Below are 16,840 nucleotides of genomic sequence, written 5' to 3'. Positions count from 1 at the left end.
TTTTTCGAAGTTTTAAAGATTCTTCTGGCCTTCTGGTGTTTCTTTAAAACCATAATAGAAATCTTTCAAAAAATAAAATAATTTGTGGTAGACAATCATACGAATATTTCAACAGTTTCAGTTTCACTTTAGGTTTCTTCGTTTTTCTAAGATCAACTAAAATTAAATCCAAATATCTAACAAATAGCTCATGTAATATAGTTTTCTTGTTAAATTGTCTGTATATCAATTCTTACATTTATATGTAATATTAAGAATGACTGGAAAGATGGTCATCATTTAATGTTAACAATGGTAATTTCTGGATGGTGAGAGGGATTTTCATTTCCTTGGTATTTGTATTTCCTGCTTCACTTGAATTCTTCATAATGAGAGCACTCATGAAATGTCATAACTAAGGCTACTAAGAGGCTTAGTAATAAACCAAATATTTTAAAGGGAAGTTTTGTATTTTAAAATGTAATTTTCAAAGACGCTCTTGCTGACCTTATGAAACAGAAGAGTTATGGCAGATAAAGAGTAAACCAGAATACTATTCATATATTGTGAGGATCACTCTTCTCTAAATGAAGGTCTACTTTTTTTTAATGGCTAATGAAAAACAAGAACTTTTAAAACTTTCTTGCAACAGACTCAACTAGGAAGGTATTAAAAACATAGCACATTTATTTAAACTGTTACTTTTGATAATTCATTGACTCTTATGACAGGTCAGTATCTTCATTCTGTTACCTTATTGGGTACATTCATTAGTGTTACATAAAACTTCATGTAAAATTAAACAATTAAAAGTACAGTTAAGAACATAGTCGATCTGCATGAGAGGATTCACCATCATGTACCCTAGTCCCTAATGCAGTTATTTTTTCTGTTTCCTGGGCCTCTCCAGCTTAGACTTATTTTCATTTCAGAGAATATAAAAGTGGCTCCACTGAGCTCTCGCCCATGAGGGCCCAGCCGCTGCACTATCAGTGTGTGTTGACCCAGTGGTACCTGTCCACCCGGTGCCCAGCAGCAGCCCTGTGACCTTTAGGGGTCTTATGCAACGCATGATAAGCATTTCCTAGGAGGCCCATCCGGCCATCCCTCATATTCTTTTTTCGGGGAATTTGGAACCAAGATTGAAAGGGCTGTTTCAAGTTTTCAACCTGGGGAAAAAATAAAAAGGAACATGAGGATTTTCTAATCATCTAATAAGTCAGCTTTAAGGATTAACTATAAACACATAACTCACAGGTATTAAAACTTTTAAAAGCATAGCAAATACAAACGAACAGAAATCAAGATAATTATCTTTGGAAAATTGACTTGATGGAGGTTATGAAATAAAAAACACATTTGCTCAAATTAGTATATATTCTGTATTCTCCCCTATCCAACCCCCACCTCACTCAACCCAAAACCGTTTAATTACAATCTCTGGGGCTGAGGTGTAGAAACACCCATCTTAAACATCCCAGATGGCCAATACAGATGTTTTACAGACCACACTTTGGAAGGACATTGCTCTGAGAGAACATAGCTGACTGCAGATCTGATCCTTAGATGAAGATGACCTTTCTAAGGATGAGAATAGAATTAAGGGCAAATATTTCACTACATAATTTAAAGCTTTTATACATATAGAGGCTTCCCTCCTAGTTCAATTGGTAAAGAATCCGCCTGAAATGCAGGAGACCCTGGTTCAATTCCTGGCTTAGGAAGATCACCTAGAGAAGGGATAGGCTACCCACTCCAGTATTCCTGGACTTCCTTGTAGCTTAGCTGGTAAAGAATCCGCCGGCAATGTGGGAGACCAGGGTTCGATCCCTGGGTTGGGAAGATCCCCTAGAGAAGGGAAAGGCTACCCACTCCAGTATTCTGGCCTGGAGAATTCCATGGACTATGGAGTTGCAAGAGTCAGACACTACTGAAAGACTTTCACTTTCACATATAGAACTAAATACAAACAGTATATATAGTTTAGAAAACTAAACAAGCTTGGGGGGTGGGGGGAATTTGCCAATAATATGACAAGGGGTTAGAGGGATTGAACCTGTGTCTCTTACGTCCCCTTCATTAGCAACTTCTTATGTCTCCTTAATTAGCAGTTGGGTTCTTTACCACTAGCGCCACCTAGGAAGCCCTGAAAATATTCCTAACCCTTGAAAAGCCTATAACACTTTAGGACCTCAAAATAAATGGGTGAAGAAAAAATTCATTAGATAGATAGTACCTACAACATTTAGGTACATGGAGTTTTTGTTTTAATGTTTAATTTAATTAGTAATATAATCAATATTATAATAGCCAAAGCTATGTTTTTTCACATAGTCATGTATGAATGTGAGAGCTGGACAATAAAAACAACTGAGTGCCAAAGAATTGATGCCTTCAAATGGTGGTGCTGGAGAAGACTCTTGAGAGTCCCTTGGACTGCAGGGAGATCCAACCATCCGAAAGGAAATCAACCCTGAATATTCACTGGAAGGACAGAAGCTGAAGCTAAAGCTCTAGTACTTTGGCTGCCTGATGCAAAGAACTGACTCACTGGAAAAGACCCTGATGCTAGGAAAGACTGAAGACAGGAGAAGGGGACGACAGAAGATGAGATGGTTGGATGGCATCACCGACTCAATAGACATGAGTTAGACCAAACTCAGGGAGATAGTGAAGGACAGGGAAGCTTGGCATGCTGCAGTCCATGGGGTTGCAAAGACTCAGACATGACTGAGCGACAGAACAACATAATTAATAAAATGCTATTTTTCAAGGAGAATATCCAATCTTAGGGAAAATGATAAAACAAACACTTTCACATAGAGCTGGTGAGACTACAAATAAAGACATCTTTTCAGAAAGTACTTTGCCATGTGTTAACTTGTAAAATGCCTATACTCAATGACCTAATAATTCCATGTCTGAGAACCAAATCAAGAAACAACTTAAGATTCAGACATCTCTGTAAAAATTAGCTTTTTTAATACCACAACAATGTGAAAGCAACCTAGATGTCTGCCAATAATTTGTTAGCTAAATAAACTATAAAGGAAGCAAGTGGTTTAAAGTGTTAAATAGTTAAATTGCTCTAACATGTCCATACATAAGTGGTTAAGAAAACAAATTACATGCAAAGTGTCAGAGATTCTCCCTAAATCAGTGTTTTTTCAACTGTAAGTTGTCACCATTAGGGGGTCATAACATCAATTTAAGTGGTTGATATTAATTTAATTTATCAAAGATTTGAGGCATTGTGCCTATTAAGGATAAGTTCATCATGAAACCTATTTCCAATATATAGATATGCATATCTTCCTATGATCATGGTTGTGACTTAAAAAATAAATAATTTTTGTTGATTTTTCTTTTTTTTTTTTTTGAAAACTGCTCTGGTGGTAGAGTCACAGATCTTTGATCATCACTTAATATTCCAAATGTTGTACAGGTGGTATGTTACTTTCCATGTCAAAAACTACTAATTTTAATATCTAATTCTGAAAGAATTTAGATGAAAGGAAATTTGTGTTGTGCTTAGTCGCTCAGTCATGTCTGACACTTTGCAACCTATGACTAACCTGCCAGGCTCCTCTGTCCATGGGGATTCTCCAGGCAAGAATACTGGAGTGGGTTACCATGCCCTCCTCCAGGGGATCCTCCCAACCCAGGGACTGAAGCCAGGTCTCCTTCATTGCAGGCAGATCCTTTACCGTCTGAGCCACGAGTGAAGCCCGAAAGAAAATTTACATATGTTCGAATACTATATGGAGAAATTCAGCTAGAAAAAATGGTGTATATCCTGAGCACTCAGCCAAGTTGAGGGAATAAAAAGAGAGATGGAAGAAAAAAATAGAAAAGTTTTGCCAGAATATCATTATTGTGATTTAAATCTTCATAAATTGTTTGTCCATGTTTCCCAATTATTTGTTTCTTTGCTTTTACAGTGAGCCTACTCTTTTTAGAATTAAAATAGAAAAAAAAAAAGTGGGCTTCCCTGGTGGCTCAGGGGTGAAGAATCTGCCTGCAGTGCAGGAGATACCCGTTTAATTCCTGGTCTGAGAAGATCCCATGTGCCTGCGGGCAGCTAAGTCCCTGCACCACAACCACTGAGCCTGTGCTCTAGAGCCTGGGAGCCGCAGCTACTAGCCCATGTACTGCAACTGCTGAAGCCGGAGCACTTGAGACTGTGCTCCAGAACAAGAGGAGTCACCGCAACGAGAAGCCCGCGCACTACTCCCAGCACTAGAGGAAAACCTGCACGGCAACAAAGACCCGGCACAAATAAATAAAATTATATTTTAAAAAGGAAAAACTACAGAGGAGAAGTGGAAACACTTTACCTGATAAATACTCTTTGGATTGCTGACTTTAGGAATTATCTGAGGTTCTTTCTTACAACTTTCTTCATCAGAGGAAGTGCCGGAGGAGTAGTCTAACGTGGCTCTATTAACAGCATCACTGATTTGTTGGGATAATTCCCATTCCTCCCATCTGCCTTTGAAAGAAGCAATTGTAAATGGATGATTTTTCTCACCATACCTAAGAAAGAAAGGAAAATAAAGCATTCATTAGGGACTCAAATTCTCACAGGTTTTTTATTTCCCATCTTTTCTGGAAACAGCTCAGTAACTTACAAGAAGAGTTACTTAACAACAACAACAAATTGTGAGAATTAGGCCAAGACGGTAGGGCAGCAAGACCTTGAGCTTACCTTCTCTCATGAGCACACCAAGATTACAACTTAGCAGTTATTGATGAGAGGCTGAAATCTAGCAGAGAAGATCTACAATTAAAGTGATAAAGAAGGAACCACAATGAGACAGGTAAGAGGGATGGAATGTAGTCCAGACACCTACCTGCAGGTGGGCAACACACACACAGGGGGATAATGACAGAGGTTCTCCCAAGGAGCAATCAGTGGGTGAGCCCCACATCACGCTCCCCAGACCAGAGAGCCGACCCCAGGAAGACAAGCCCCCAGAATGTTTGGCTTTGAAGGCCAGGGGGCTTACTTTCTGGAGAGTGAGATGGCTGTCAGAAATAGAAACACCACTCTCCAAAGGCCCACACAAAATTTCACATGCTCTGGGACCCAGGGCAGAGGCAGCAGTTTGAAAGGAACCTGTGTCAGACCCACCTGCTGATCTTGGAGAGCCTCCTGCAAAGGCAGGAGGCCGTGGAGCTCACCTTGGGGCCACAGAAACTGGCAGCAGCCATTCCGAGGAGCTCGTTCCACCATGCGAACACTGGCGCTGGCGAGGGCCGCTTTGAAATCCTCCCTCTAGCTGACTAGAACTAGGACCCAGACCTGCCACTAGCCCATGAGCACCAGTGCTGAGTTGCCTCGGGCCAAACACCTGGCCAGGTGGGGAAACAGTCCCATCTACTGTCAGGCACACTGCCCTAAGACCCCCTGAGCCCACAGCGGCCCCAGAATACTACACTGTCCACCAGAAGGTGCAGCACCTGGCCCCCACACGCCAGGGCACCAGCACTAGCTCTGGGACCCCCAGGGCCCTACAAGCAGAGACCTAGGACCCAGCTCTGCCTACCGGCGTTCTGGAACCAACCTCAAGACCTCCTGACCCCTGGGCCCACCTGACAATGAACCAGCACTAATCCGGGGGCCAACTTCACACACCAGTGGACATCAAGACCTCTGGGCCCTGGCCTTACCCAGCAATGGGCAGACACCAGCCCTAGGACCACCGCAGGCCCACAGCCTACCATGACAGGACCCAGAGCACCCACCATCAGGCTAACACCAGCTCCAGGATCTCCTGGGCCCAGGCCCCACCTACCAGCAGGTCAACCCTGGCTCTGAGACACCCTGGATCCCTCAGTCAGCCAATCAGATATCTACCCCACCCACCAATGGGCCAAAGCAAGCTTTGGAACACCCTGGACCCTGTAGCTGGCTATCTCAGGGTGCTGCCCCACCCACCAGCAGACCTACAGCAGCTAAATCCAGGACCCCCAGGGTCCTGCACCCAGAAATCTCAAGACATAGCTCCACCCATCAAATGAGCTAGCACTAGCCCCAGGGCACCCTGGAACCCCGTCCCCACCTCCTAAACCCCCATCAACATCCTGCCACCAGTTCTGAGTCCCTTGTAGTAAGAGAACTCAGGACCTGGTTCTGCCCGACAGTAGGTCAGCACCAGCCCTAGGATCTGGCTACGCTCTTCAGCGGGTGGACACCAGCCCCAGGATCCCTGGGGCCTTAATCCTGCCCACCAGCAGGTGGACACCACTTCTGGCATACCTTGGGACCCTCATGCAGCAGCCCCAAGACACAATCCCACCCACAGTGGGCTAACACTAGCTTTGTGACCCCCAGGCCCTGCATCCAGAGACCAAGACACAACCCTGCCCACCAGTGAGCCAACACTAAGCCCCAGCACCCTCTCGACCATCCCCCACCCACCCGCAGGCCAATACCAGCTCTAGAACATCTTGAACCCCCTCAGCCAGCCACTGCGGGATCCAGCCTTACTCACCAATGAGCCAGCACCAGCTGCGGGACACTCCAGAACCCACAGCCAGTTGTATCAGAAAGCAACCCACCCACCAGCAGGCTGACATTAAAATTAGAAACCTCGGCCCTGCACCTCCACCCCCTCCACCCCTCAGCCCCAGAACCCTGCTCTGCCCATCAGTGAGCCAGCACTAGTCCCGGGAGCCCCTTCCTCAGGGTTCCACAGACAAATGCCTCGACCCAACCCTGCAAACCACCAGCTGGCAGCCTCCATACAAGGCAGGGCCTGGCAATCAACCAGACCAGGGGCCAGCCACACCTACCAGACCACCCACAGCAGTCACCCCACCACAGCATAAGGGCCCACATAGAGGGACCCCTAGAGCATACAGCGCTGGTGACCAGAGGGGAGAGCACCGCTGGGATGCCCTGGATGTCTCCTACAAAAGGCTACTGCTCCAAAGTCAGGAAATACTCCCAACCAACCAGGTACATAGAAATAAAAACAATAGGCCACAAATGAGGGAACAAAGGAACATGTTCCAAATGAAAGAACAGGATAAAACCCCAGAAGGTAAGTGGAAGAAGGCAATCTACCCAATAAAAAGTTTAAGGTAAAGATCATAAAGATAAAGAACTTGGGAGAAGAATAGAGGAAAACAGTGAAAAGTTAAGAGTTAGAAGATATACAGAAGAATCAAACAGAGCAGGAGAATACAGTAAATGAAATGAAAATACACTAGAGGGACTCCACAGTAGGTTGGGTGATACAGAGGAACAGATCAGTAAGCTGAAAGACAGATTAATATAAATCACTGAACCTGAACAGAAAAAAAGAAAGAAAAAGAAATTAGGATACTTAGAGATCTCTGGAACACCACCAAGCACACTAACATTTGCATTAGAGAAGAAAAGAAAAGGGTCAGAGAACGTATTTGAAGACATAATAGCTGAAAACTTCCCTACCTGGGAGATGAAACAGACATCCAGGTCCAGGAAGCATAGAGAGTCTCAAATAGAATCAACCCAAGGAGGACCACACCAAGATACATTGTTATTAAAATGGAAAAGACAAAATATTAAAAGCAAGGGAAACGCAATAAGTTGCATGTAAGGGAATCCCCATAAGGCTATCAGCGGACTTTTCAGCAGAAACTACAGGCCAGAGGAGTATCATGTAATATATTTAAAGTGATGAAATGGAGACATTATGGCCAAGAATACACCACATGGCAAAGTTTACTCTCAGATTTGAAAAAGAGATCAAAAGTTTTACAGACAAGCAAAAGCTGAAAGGGTTCAGCACCACCAAACCAGTTTTGCAAGAAATGTTAAAAGGGACTTCTCTAAGTGAAAAAGGAAAACCACAACTAGAAACATGAAAATTACAAAAGGAAAAAGCTTACTGGTTAAAGGAAAATATACACTAAAAGCAGCAAGACGAACCACATACAAACCTAATAGGAAGACTAAAAGACAAAAGTAGTAAAATTGCCTAGACCTGCAGTAAGTAGTTAAAAGACACATGAAACAATTAGATGTAAAATATGATGTCAAAACCAGTAAGCATGAGAGAGGAGGAGTAAAAGTGAAGGACTGTTAAAATGCATTTAAAATTAAAGAGATCAGCAACTTAAATAATCACATTTATACACACACGCACTTTTTTTTTAAAGTAATGGAATTCCAGAAAAACATCTACTTCTGTTTCATTGACTATGCTAAAGTCTTTGTGTGGATCACAACAAACTGTGGAATATTCTTAAAGAGATGGGAATACCAGATCACCTTACCTGTATCCTGAGAAACCTGTTGTAGGTCAAGAAGCAACAGTTAGAACCCTACACGGAACAACTGACTGGTTCAAAATTGGGAAAGGAGTACGACAAGGCTGTATATTGTCACCCTGTTTATTTAAATTATATGCAGGGTACATCATGCGAAATGCTGGGCTGGATGAGCTACAAGCTGGACTTAAGATTGCTGGGAGAAACAACCAACCTCAGATATGCAGATGATACCACCCTAATAGCAGAAAGTGAAGAGGATCTAGAGAGGCTCTTGATGAGGGTGAAGAGGAGAGTGAAAAAGCTGGCTTAAAACTCAACATTAAAAAACAAAGATTATGGCATCTGGTCCCATCACTTCATGGCATACAGAAGGGGACAAAGTGGGAGCAGTGAGGGATTTTCTCTTCTTGGGTTCCAAAATCACTGCAGATGGTGACTGTAGCCATGAAAACAGAAGACGCTTGCTTCTTGGAAGGAAGGCTAAGACAAATCTAAACAGCATATTAAAAAGCAAAGACATCACTTTGCCAACAAAGTTCTGTATAATCAAATCTATGGTTTTTCCAGTAGTCATGTAAGGATGTGAGAGTTGGACCACAGGAAGGCTGAGCACCGAAGAATTGATGCTTTGGAATTGTGGTACTGGAGAAGACTCTTGAGAATCCCTTGGACACCAAGGAGATCAAACCAGTCAATTCTAAAGGAAATCAATCCTGACTGTTCGTTGGAAGGACTGATGATGAAGCTGAAGCTCCAATACTTTGGCCACCTGATGCAAACAGTTGACTCATTGGAAAAGACTCTGATGCTGGGAAAAAATTGAAAACAAAAGGAGAAGAGGGTGGCAGAGGATGAGATGGTTGGATAGCAGCACCAATTCACAAACTTGAACTTGGACATGAACTTGGGCAAATTCCAGGAGATGGTGAGGGAAACAAGGAGGCCTAGTATGCAGCAGTCCATAGGGCCACAAAGAAACAGACATGACTTAGAGACTAAACAACAAAAATACACATAAAATACATATTGCTATATTATAAACCTCATGGTAACCAGAAATCAAAATCTATCATCGATACACACAAAAAAAGAGAAAGAAAGCTAAACATCATCCAAACATAATTTGAAGATAGTTAAATAACAAGGGAAGAGAGCAAAAGAACAAAATGAATTACAAAAACACCAAAACAATTGATAAAATGACTGTAAGTACATACCAATCAATAATTACTTTGAATGTAACAGGAATAAGTGTTCTAAAGACAGAGTGAAGATACAAAAATAATACCCATATATATGCTATATATATATGCTATCTATGGAGAAGGCAATGGCACCCCACTCCAGTACTCTTGCCTGGAAAATCTCATGGACAGAGGAGCCTGGTGGGCTGCAGTCCATGGGGTCGCTAAGAGTCGGACACGACTGAGTGACTTCACTTTCACTTTTCACTTTCATGCACTGGAGAAGGAAATGGCAACCCACTCCAGTGTTCCTGCCTGGAGAATCCCAGGGACGGGGGAGCCTGGTGGGCTGCCATTTATGGGGTCGCACAGAGTCAGACACGACTGAAGCGACTTAGCAGCAGCAGCAGCAGCAGCATGCTATCTATAAGAAACTCACTTTAGATACAAAGACATACAGACTGAAAGTGAGAGGAGATGGCGGTATACTTAAAGAAGTATACCACGTAAACAGAAATGAAAAGAAAGTCACGGCGGCAATATTTACACCAGAAAAAGTAGCCTCTAAGACAAAGTAGACTTTAAAACAAAGACTATAACAACAGACAAAGGAGGACATTATGTAATGATCAAGGATCGATCCAAGAAACTATAACAATTATAAATATATATGCACCCAACATAGGAGCATCTAAATATGTAAGCTAATATTAACAGAGATAAAGGGAGAAATTGACAGTAACACAATAATAGTAGGAGACTTTAACACCCCACTTATATCAATGAACAGATCATACAGACAGAAAAATCAAGAAAGAAACACTAGCCTTAATTGACATAATAGACCAAATGGACTTAATAGATATCTACAGGCCTTCCATCCAAAAGTCACAGAATACATGTTCAAGTGCATGTGGAACATTCTCTGGGACAGACCACATGCTAGGCCACAAATCAGTTCTCAGTACATTTAAGAAGACTGAAATCATATTGAGCATCTTTTCTGATCACAATGCTATGAAACTAGAAATTGCTACAAGAAAACTGCAAAAAAAAACACAAAATAAGGTGAAGGCTAAACAATATACTTCTAAAACAACCAATGGATCACTGAAGAAATCAAAGAGAAAATTTAAAAAATACCTCTAGACAAATGAAAACAAAAACACAATGATCCCAAAATCTATGTGATGCACCAAAAGTAGTCCTAAGCAAGAAATTTATAGTGATGCCAGCCTACCTCAGGAAATAAGAAAAATCTCAAGCAACATAACCTTCCACCCAAAGGGACTTTAAGAAAAACAAAGCCCAAAGTTAGCAGAAGGAAAGAAATTATAAATATCAGAGCAGAAATGAAACAGAGACAAGAACAGTTTTTTTTAAAAAAAATGAAACTAAGAGCTGGCTCCTTGAAAAGATAAATAAAATTGATAAACCTTTAGCCAAATTCATCAAGAGAAAAGGAGACAGCCCAAATCTATAAAATAATAAAAAGTTAGCAACAATACCGAATTACAAAGATTGTAAAGAGAGATTGCCATGAGTGTAGTAATCTGTATGCAAATAAAATGGACAACCTAGAAGAAACAAATTCCTAGAAATGTACAGTCTCCCAATACTGAACCAGAAGGAAATAGAAAATATGAACAGATCAATTACAAGTAATGAAATTGAATCAGTAATGGAAACAATACTCCCAAGAAACAAAATTCCAAAACCAGAGAGCTTCACAAGTGAGTTCTAACAAACATTTAGAGGAGAGTGAACATCTATTCTTCTCAAATTATTTCCAAAAATTTTCAGAGGAAGGAACACTTCCAAACTCATTTTATGAGGCCACATCACCCTGATACCAAAGCCAGACAAAGATATCACAGGAAAAAAATTACAGGGTCAGTATCATTGAAGGAAAGTTATGACCAACCTAGATAGCATATTAAAAAGCAGAGATATTACTTTGCCAACAAAGATCCATCTAGTCAAGGCTATGGTTTTTCCAGTGGTCATGTATGGATGTGAGAGTTGGACTGTGAGGAAAGCTGAGCCCTGAAGAATTGATGCTTTTGAACCGTGGTGTTGGAGAAGACTCTTGAGAGGCCCTTGGACTGCAAGGAGATCCAACCAGTCCATCCTAAAGGAGACCAGTCCTAGGTGTTCATTGGAAGGAATGATGCTAAGGCTGAAACTCCAGTACTTTGGCCACCTCAGGTGAAGAGTTGACTCATTGGAAAAGACCCTGATGCTGGGAGGGATTGGGGGCAGAAGGAGAAGGGGACAACAGAGGATGAGATGGTTGGATGGCATCACCGACTCGATGGACGTGAAGTTTGAGTGAACTCCAGGAGTTGGTGATGGACAGGGAGGCTTGGCGTGCTGCAATTCATGGGGTCACAAAGAGTCAGACACAACTGAGTTACTGAACTGAAATGAACTGATCATTGATGAACAGAGATGCAAATCAGTGGAAGAGAATAGAGAGCCCAGAAATAAACCCATGCATCTATGGTTAATTAATCTATGACAAGGAGGCATGAATATCCAACAGGGAAAAGACAGTCTCTTCAATAAGTGGTGCTGGGAAAATACAGCAGCTACTTGTAAAGAATGAACTTAGGAGTTTCTCATGCCATTACAAAAATAAACTCAAAATGGATCATAAACCTGTATGTAAGACTGTAAACCATAAAAACTCTTAGAAGGTAACATAGCCAGAACTCTGATATAAATTGTAGCAATATTTTCTGGATGTCTCCTAAGGCAAAGAAAACAAAAACAAATTAAACTTACAAGCTTTTGCACAGCAATGGAAACCATCAACAAAAAGATTACCTACTGAATGGAAGAAAATATTTCCAGGTATAACTCTCCACAATATATAGACAGCTCATACAACTTAATATCAAAAAAAATTAATTTCAAATTTTAATTCAAAATTTAATGTAAAAAAAATTAATTTCCAACCTAAAAATCGACCTGAATAGACATTTTTCCAAACAAGACATACAAATAGCTAACAGGCACATAAAGAGATGCTCGATATTTTGTATTATTTAAAGAAATGCAAATCAAAACAATGAGACATTACCTCACACTTGTCAGAACGGCTATCATTAAGATGTCTACAAATATCAAATGTTGGTGAGAACATGGAGAAAAAGGACCCCTTGTACACTATTGGTGGGAATACAAATTGGTGCAGCCACTATGGAATATGGAGCTTCCTCAAACTAAAAGTAGGATTACCATATGATCCAGCAATTCAACTCCTGGGTATATATCCAGAAAAAATAAAATCATTAATTTGAAAAGATACATGTACCCCAGTATTCTGAGCAGCACTATTTACAATAGCCAAGACATGGAAGTAACACAAGTGCCCGTCAATAGATGAGTGGATAAAGAAGATGTGGAATGAGTATATACACACTCGAGTACTACTCAGCCATAAAGAATGAAATTCTGCCATCTGCAGCAACATGGATAGACCCAGAGAATATTGCGGTTAGTGAAATAAATCAGAGAAAAGTCAAATACTGCATGCTATTATTTATAGGTAGAATCTAAAAAAATAAAATATATGTATATAGCAAAAAAACTGACTAAACGGATACAGAAAACTATTGGTTACCAGTAGAAAAGAGGGAAGTGAGAAAGGGCAAGGTAGGGGTAGGTACAGACTGCTATGTATAAAATATAAAAATATACTGTACAACACAGGGAATATAGCCAATGTTTTATAATAACTTTAAATGGGGGTATAATTTGTAAAAAAAACTTTTGAATTATTAGGATGTATACCTGAAACTAATATAATTTTGTAAATCAACTATAGTTTAAGAAAAAAAATTGAAATGGCTTGTCAGCAAAGCAAATTGAGAGACATTATGACCTTCTGCTACTATACTGTCATAATTGGTGGAGGTCAAGGATTCTGTAAAAGCTTTCTAAGAATTAGCTAAGGTAAAGACAGACTAACTTTTTTTGATTCAACTAATGGACTGACTTGCTGACGATAATTCCTCTTTCCCCTTGATACTGCCTAAAATGCTTGGACTTTATGCAATTGGTAATAGGATGCCATGTTTAAAGTCAAATTTCAAATACTATGGAAAAATCTTTGTGCTTCCCACTCCATCCACCCTAAAATGAAGTCTGTGTTGACTGATATAGCTTGCATCTAGTCTTAATGGGCTTGTGCCCTCATTGGTAATCCAGGGATTTGCAGCATCACCTTTCACAAAGATGCATAGACTAAATAACCTAAGGTTCCCAAGGGTCACAGACCACACAAACTGGCTCCAATATGATTACTCACCGGCAGCACACTTCAAAGGGATCTACCCATATGGTCATCTCCTTTGGAAGTCCCAGGTGAGAAAAATCCACGTTACTTTCAGCACAAGCCCTTTCTAGAATAGGATCTTTATTCTGATGATTGTTTATCCTGATACACCTTTAAAAACAAGAAAAGGGAAATGGCGTGGTGACAGTTGGAGAATCATGCTGCTGGCAAGGGTCTCCAATACACACAGCTGCCACCTCACTCCCGTCTTCCCTCAGCTCCTTCACCACCCCTCAGAAGTTTTACAGTAAGAGTGAAATGTCAAACTTTTACACAATATGGATTCCATTACTAAATCACACAATCAGTTCACCAAATGTGCTCAGTCATGTTCAACTCTTCGCAGCTCCATGGATTGCAGCCACCGAGCTCCTCTGTCCGTGGGATTTCCCAGGCAAGAATACCAGAGTGGGCTGACATTTCCTACTCCAGGGGATCTTCCTGACCCAGGGATCAAACCCTCGTCTCTTGTGTCTCCTGCACTGGCAGGTGGATTCTTTACCACTAGAGCAACCTGGGAAGACTAAAGGTTCTCTGTATATCCTTCACAGTAAACACAAGTTAGAAATTCCTTAATCCACTTCACACAAGGAGGTTGGCTCTATAGTTTTCACATTGTGCTATCATCTACTACTCTCCTTTTTTCAAGCCCAAGTTCAAACAAATAAGGCAGGCGGTAGCTGCTGGCTTGTTACTGCCCTTTGCTACGCCTACCACATCCTAGCTCTCACCTGAAGGCTTGCCCTTTAGAAGGGTGATCAGAGTGCCAGTGACTCCTGTACGTTTCAAACAAGATTGTCATCAGCTTTTCTGCAAAGTCTTCTATCTGCTCTTTATTCAGTTTATCATGTTTTTTCACTAATCTTGTCACAAAGAAGACCGTTGTTGCTATTTCATCTCTCATGATTCAGGAAGAGCCTACAAGGAGGTCTGAAACCATTGAAAGGAAGCAAGAAGAAATTAAACAGAAACAAGGGTCTAACTTATTATCAACATATAATTACCATTTGGAAATTTTATATACATACCTTAAATTTAAAACAGAAGTCACTTGCTAGTCCTTAATGAACTTAAAAAAAGCACATCAATACTATCAACAAAACAGCCAAGCAAACCAGTTCCTCAACTAACCTTTAATGATTCTCAAAGAAAAAAAAATTTTTAATACTGTAATATACTTAAACAAATGATTATGCAAATTAAATACTTTTAAAGTCCAGATCCAGGAGAGTAAGTTACACCAAGCACTACTGTTTAAAAACATATTTACAAAGAGCAAAAACATTTCAGGATATAGTCATTCCTAAAATTGTGGCTCTCAGGTGGCACATTCAAAAGTTAAGATTAATCAAATATATATTATTATACTTGCCAGCAAAAGATCTTTAGCCCAACAGAAAGGGGGCCAGAGTCGGAAGCCACTCTCACCACACCTGGCTTGTCAGTTCCAGGCTGCAGTTTATATAAACCTGGGTCCCAAGGCCAGATAGGTTTTTCACCTTACACAGGTGCTGCCCTTTAGGATAACTGACAGCTCTTTCCAGGTCCCCATCAAATTGCTCCTTGGCATATGTAGAGGATATTCGTTACGGAAAGTGTTTGTTTAAAGATTTTCAAACTGGATTTCTATCTTCTGTTTTGCTATTTAAGTCCTATCTTTTATGACATAAATGAGAATCAATCCTTCTCCTTCCAAATCCTAAGAGCCTACATTCCAGTATTTTTGTCTCTCATTTTCTCTTTCAAAACTGTCAACATATTAAAGTATTTTGTCTTGGATCTTTTCTAAAATTAAACACAACTTTCTTCGAACAGTCATTGTGTTGACTCCACACATTTTTCACTGTAAAATAAATGGAAAAGACCTCAAAGTATATCTAGTCTTACTAGTTCTCAAAGGGTAGGTCACTGATCACCTGATTTGGACCCACCGAGCTGCTTGTTAAAAATGCAGATTCTAGGACTTTATCCCAGATTCACTGAATCAGTACCTCTAAAGGCATGTCTGGGAATCAATATTTAACAAGTTCCCCCTGGTGATTCTTATACCCACTAAATTTAAGAACCATTATACCCAGAATATGTCTTTAACACCCATGGTAAGTGGTCATTCAGGTTCTTTGTCAGTGAAAAAGAAGTTTTCTCTTATGAGGAAGCCCATTTCTTTTCTAAAAAGCCCCAAATGCCAGGCAGTCCCTCTCCTTGAGAAGCTACAGCCAACTCTTTATTCTCTATCTGAAAAGCCTAGTTTTTCCCTCTGGAACTGTACAGATTTTATCTAATTCTCCACCACAGGAAGACACTTCAAATACTAGCTATTGAGCCTCCCCTGAGCCTCCTCTTTAGGAAGAGAGCTAACCATTCCTAGCTTTTCAGTAGCTCTTCCCACAGACATGTTACTCAGACATTTCATCACTCACATCTGGATGAGTTTCAGGTGCGTCAGTAATCCTCTTTTAAAGGCTGGAGCCCAGAATTTCTATTGAGCATTTCACACAATGCTCCAAGTGTGCTCTGCCATGATGGAATAGAATGGACTGTTACTTGGCTCTGAAAACTGTGTATCTAGAACACAGCCTCAGGCGGCATTTGCCTTAGTGGTAGCGCATCATGTCTCTGCTTCACGCTGAGCTATTAACAGCTAAGCAGGTTTTTTCACTAATGCTATTGTTTTGTCACATTTTTCCCTCCTATGCAACATAATGTTCAAGAATATGAGCTTTGAGAAGAACTGAGTAGAAATTTCTTTGAGTAGAAATTTTTTCAGAGAGAGAATTCAGATGGCCAACAGGTATATGAAAAGATGTTCAACATAGCTAATCATCAGGGAAATGCAAATCAAAACTACAGTGAGTTATGATTTCATATCTATCAGAACGGCTGTCATCAAGAGGAACACAAATAAATGTTGATGAGGATGTGGGGAAAAGGGAACACTTGTACACTGTTGGTGGGAATGTAAATTGATACAGCCACTGTGGAAAACAACATGGAAGTTTCTCAAAAAACTAAAAATACAGCTACCATACTACTACTACTACTACTACTACTAAAGTCGCTTCAGTCGTGT

The 16,840-nt window shown here is 40.7% G+C and overlaps 1 protein-coding gene across 1 annotated transcript; it reads right to left on the bottom strand.

The window, feature by feature from the left end:
* Nucleotides 969-14,674, bottom strand: BTG4 (BTG anti-proliferation factor 4). The gene is made up of 4 exons (XM_005689615.1): nt 14,502-14,674; nt 13,744-13,881; nt 4,317-4,515; nt 969-1,148 (listed from the first exon to the last, which is right to left on the bottom strand). The coding sequence occupies exons 1-4, from the start codon at nt 14,672-14,674 to the stop codon at nt 969-971; spliced, it is 690 nt and encodes a 229-aa protein (XP_005689672.1).

The sequence above is a fragment of the Capra hircus genome, chromosome 15 (assembly GCF_001704415.2).
Source record: "Capra hircus breed San Clemente chromosome 15, ASM170441v1, whole genome shotgun sequence".
NCBI classification, from domain to species: domain Eukaryota; kingdom Metazoa; phylum Chordata; class Mammalia; order Artiodactyla; family Bovidae; genus Capra; species Capra hircus.
This window is presented reverse-complemented; position numbering and strand designations above follow the sequence as displayed.

Excerpts from the sequence above, each read along its gene's own strand:
- BTG4 (XM_005689615.1), bottom strand. The coding sequence starts at position 14,674 with ATGAGAGATGAAATAGCAACAACGGTCTTCTTTGTGACAAGATTAGTG. Across the intron at positions 4,516-13,743 it reads CCCTTTGAAGTGTGCTGCCG|GTATGGTGAGAAAAATCATC; the intron begins GTGAGTAATCAT and ends TTTCTTTCTTAG. Across the intron at positions 1,149-4,316 it reads ATCCAAAGAGTATTTATCAG|GTTGAAAACTTGAAACAGCC; the intron begins GTAAAGTGTTTC and ends TTTTTTCCCCAG.